At 51.4% G+C, this 1534-nt stretch overlaps 1 protein-coding gene across 1 annotated transcript; it reads left to right on the forward strand.

Moving 5' to 3' along the window:
- The first annotated feature begins 198 nt into the window (after positions 1–198).
- On the forward strand, positions 199–1084 carry LOC101639093 (40S ribosomal protein SA-like). The gene is given in 2 exon segments (XM_045285337.1): positions 199–771; positions 773–1084. Coding segments are annotated over 2 exon segments (885 nt in total).
- Positions 1085–1534: the final 450 nt, after the last annotated feature.

Genomic DNA, 1534 nt, shown 5'->3' on the forward strand with positions numbered 1-1534 from the left:
TTATGTGATTGGTTAGGGGTACATGGTTGCATGCATATGGGCCTTTCAAAAGATAATAGGATGGTCACAAAACAATTCTGGTATGTTTTTTGGGGAACATACTATCAAAACTTCTTTCCCCCTTTCCGCTCTACCCAGAGCAGGGTCCATACGGCGTTGTCCTGGCTCCCGTCGTAACTTAAAAGGGAAACTTTAACAATGTCCGGAGCCCTTGCCGTCCTGCAGATGAAGGAGGAGGGTGTCCTCAAATTCCTTGCTGCAGGCACCCATGTAGGTGGCACCAACCTTGACTTCCAAATGGAACAGTACATCTACCAAAGGAGAAGTGATGGCATCTCCATCATAAACCGGAAGAGGACCTGGGAGAAGCTTCTGCTGGCTGCTCGCGCCATTGTGGCCGTTGAAAACCCTGCTGACGTCAGCGTCGTCTCTTCCAGGAACACTGGCCAGCGCGCTGTGCTGAAGTTTGCTGCGGCCACTGGAGCTGCTCCAATTGCTGGGCGCTTCACTCCAGGAACCTTCACTAACCAGATCCAGGCAGCCTTCTGGGAGCCACGGCTTCTAGTGGGGACTGACCCCAGGGCTGACCCCCAGCCCCTCACAGAGGCCTCTGACGTTCACTTGCCCACCATTGCTCTGTGTCACACAGATTCTCCTCTGCGCTACGTGGACTTTGCCATCCCGTGTAACAACAAGGGAGCTCACTCCGTGGGCCTGATGTGGTGGATGCTGGCCCGGGAAGTTTTGCGCATGCGGGGCACCATTCCCTTGGGAACACCCGTGGGAAGTCATGCCTGATCGCTACTTCTACAGAGACCCAGAGGAGATTGAAAAGGAAGAGCAGGCCACTGCTGAAAAGGCTGTGCCCAAGGAAGAGTTGCAGGGCGAATGGACTGCTCCTGCTCTCGAGTTCACTGCTGCTCAGCCCGAGGTGGCCGACTGGTCTGAGGGCATGCAGGTGCCCTCTGCGCCGATCCAGCAGTTCTCCACTGACTGGAGCGCTCAGCCCACAACTGAAGACTGGTCCACAGCTCCCACTGCTCAGGCCACTGAGTGGGTAGGAACAACCACTGAGTGGTCCTAAACTTTCTTCCATGGAAATTAGGTTGATGGGAAATAAAGACAGATTTCCACAAAAACAAGACAAAACAAACTTCATTCCCAACCAGGCCTATTCCAAGAGGTTGGTTGTAAAGCAGATATTCAATAATGCTGCGGGTCAAGGCCCACTGGGTACACACTATAGACATCTCGCATTGGCCTTAACATTTCAGTGGTGGCATTTCAGTGTACACACTAGGGTGCTAACTAAGGTCAATGGTTCAAACTCACCTTCAGGAAAAACATGAAACCATACGGAGCTGTTCTACTCTGTCAAAATGCACCCCACTGCAGTGGGTTTATTGTACATGGTTAAGTCAAGACAAACATTAACATCTCCCAAATTCAAGCTCACTGACATTGAGTCAATTCTGACTCATACTGACTCCATGGTACAGGATAGAACTTCTCCTGTGGGTTTCCAAAATTAACT

This window comes from Echinops telfairi, unplaced genomic scaffold (assembly GCF_000313985.2).
Source record: "Echinops telfairi isolate 266 unplaced genomic scaffold, ASM31398v2 ScPeMD7_7469;HRSCAF=8507_1, whole genome shotgun sequence".
NCBI lineage: Eukaryota > Metazoa > Chordata > Mammalia > Afrosoricida > Tenrecidae > Echinops > Echinops telfairi.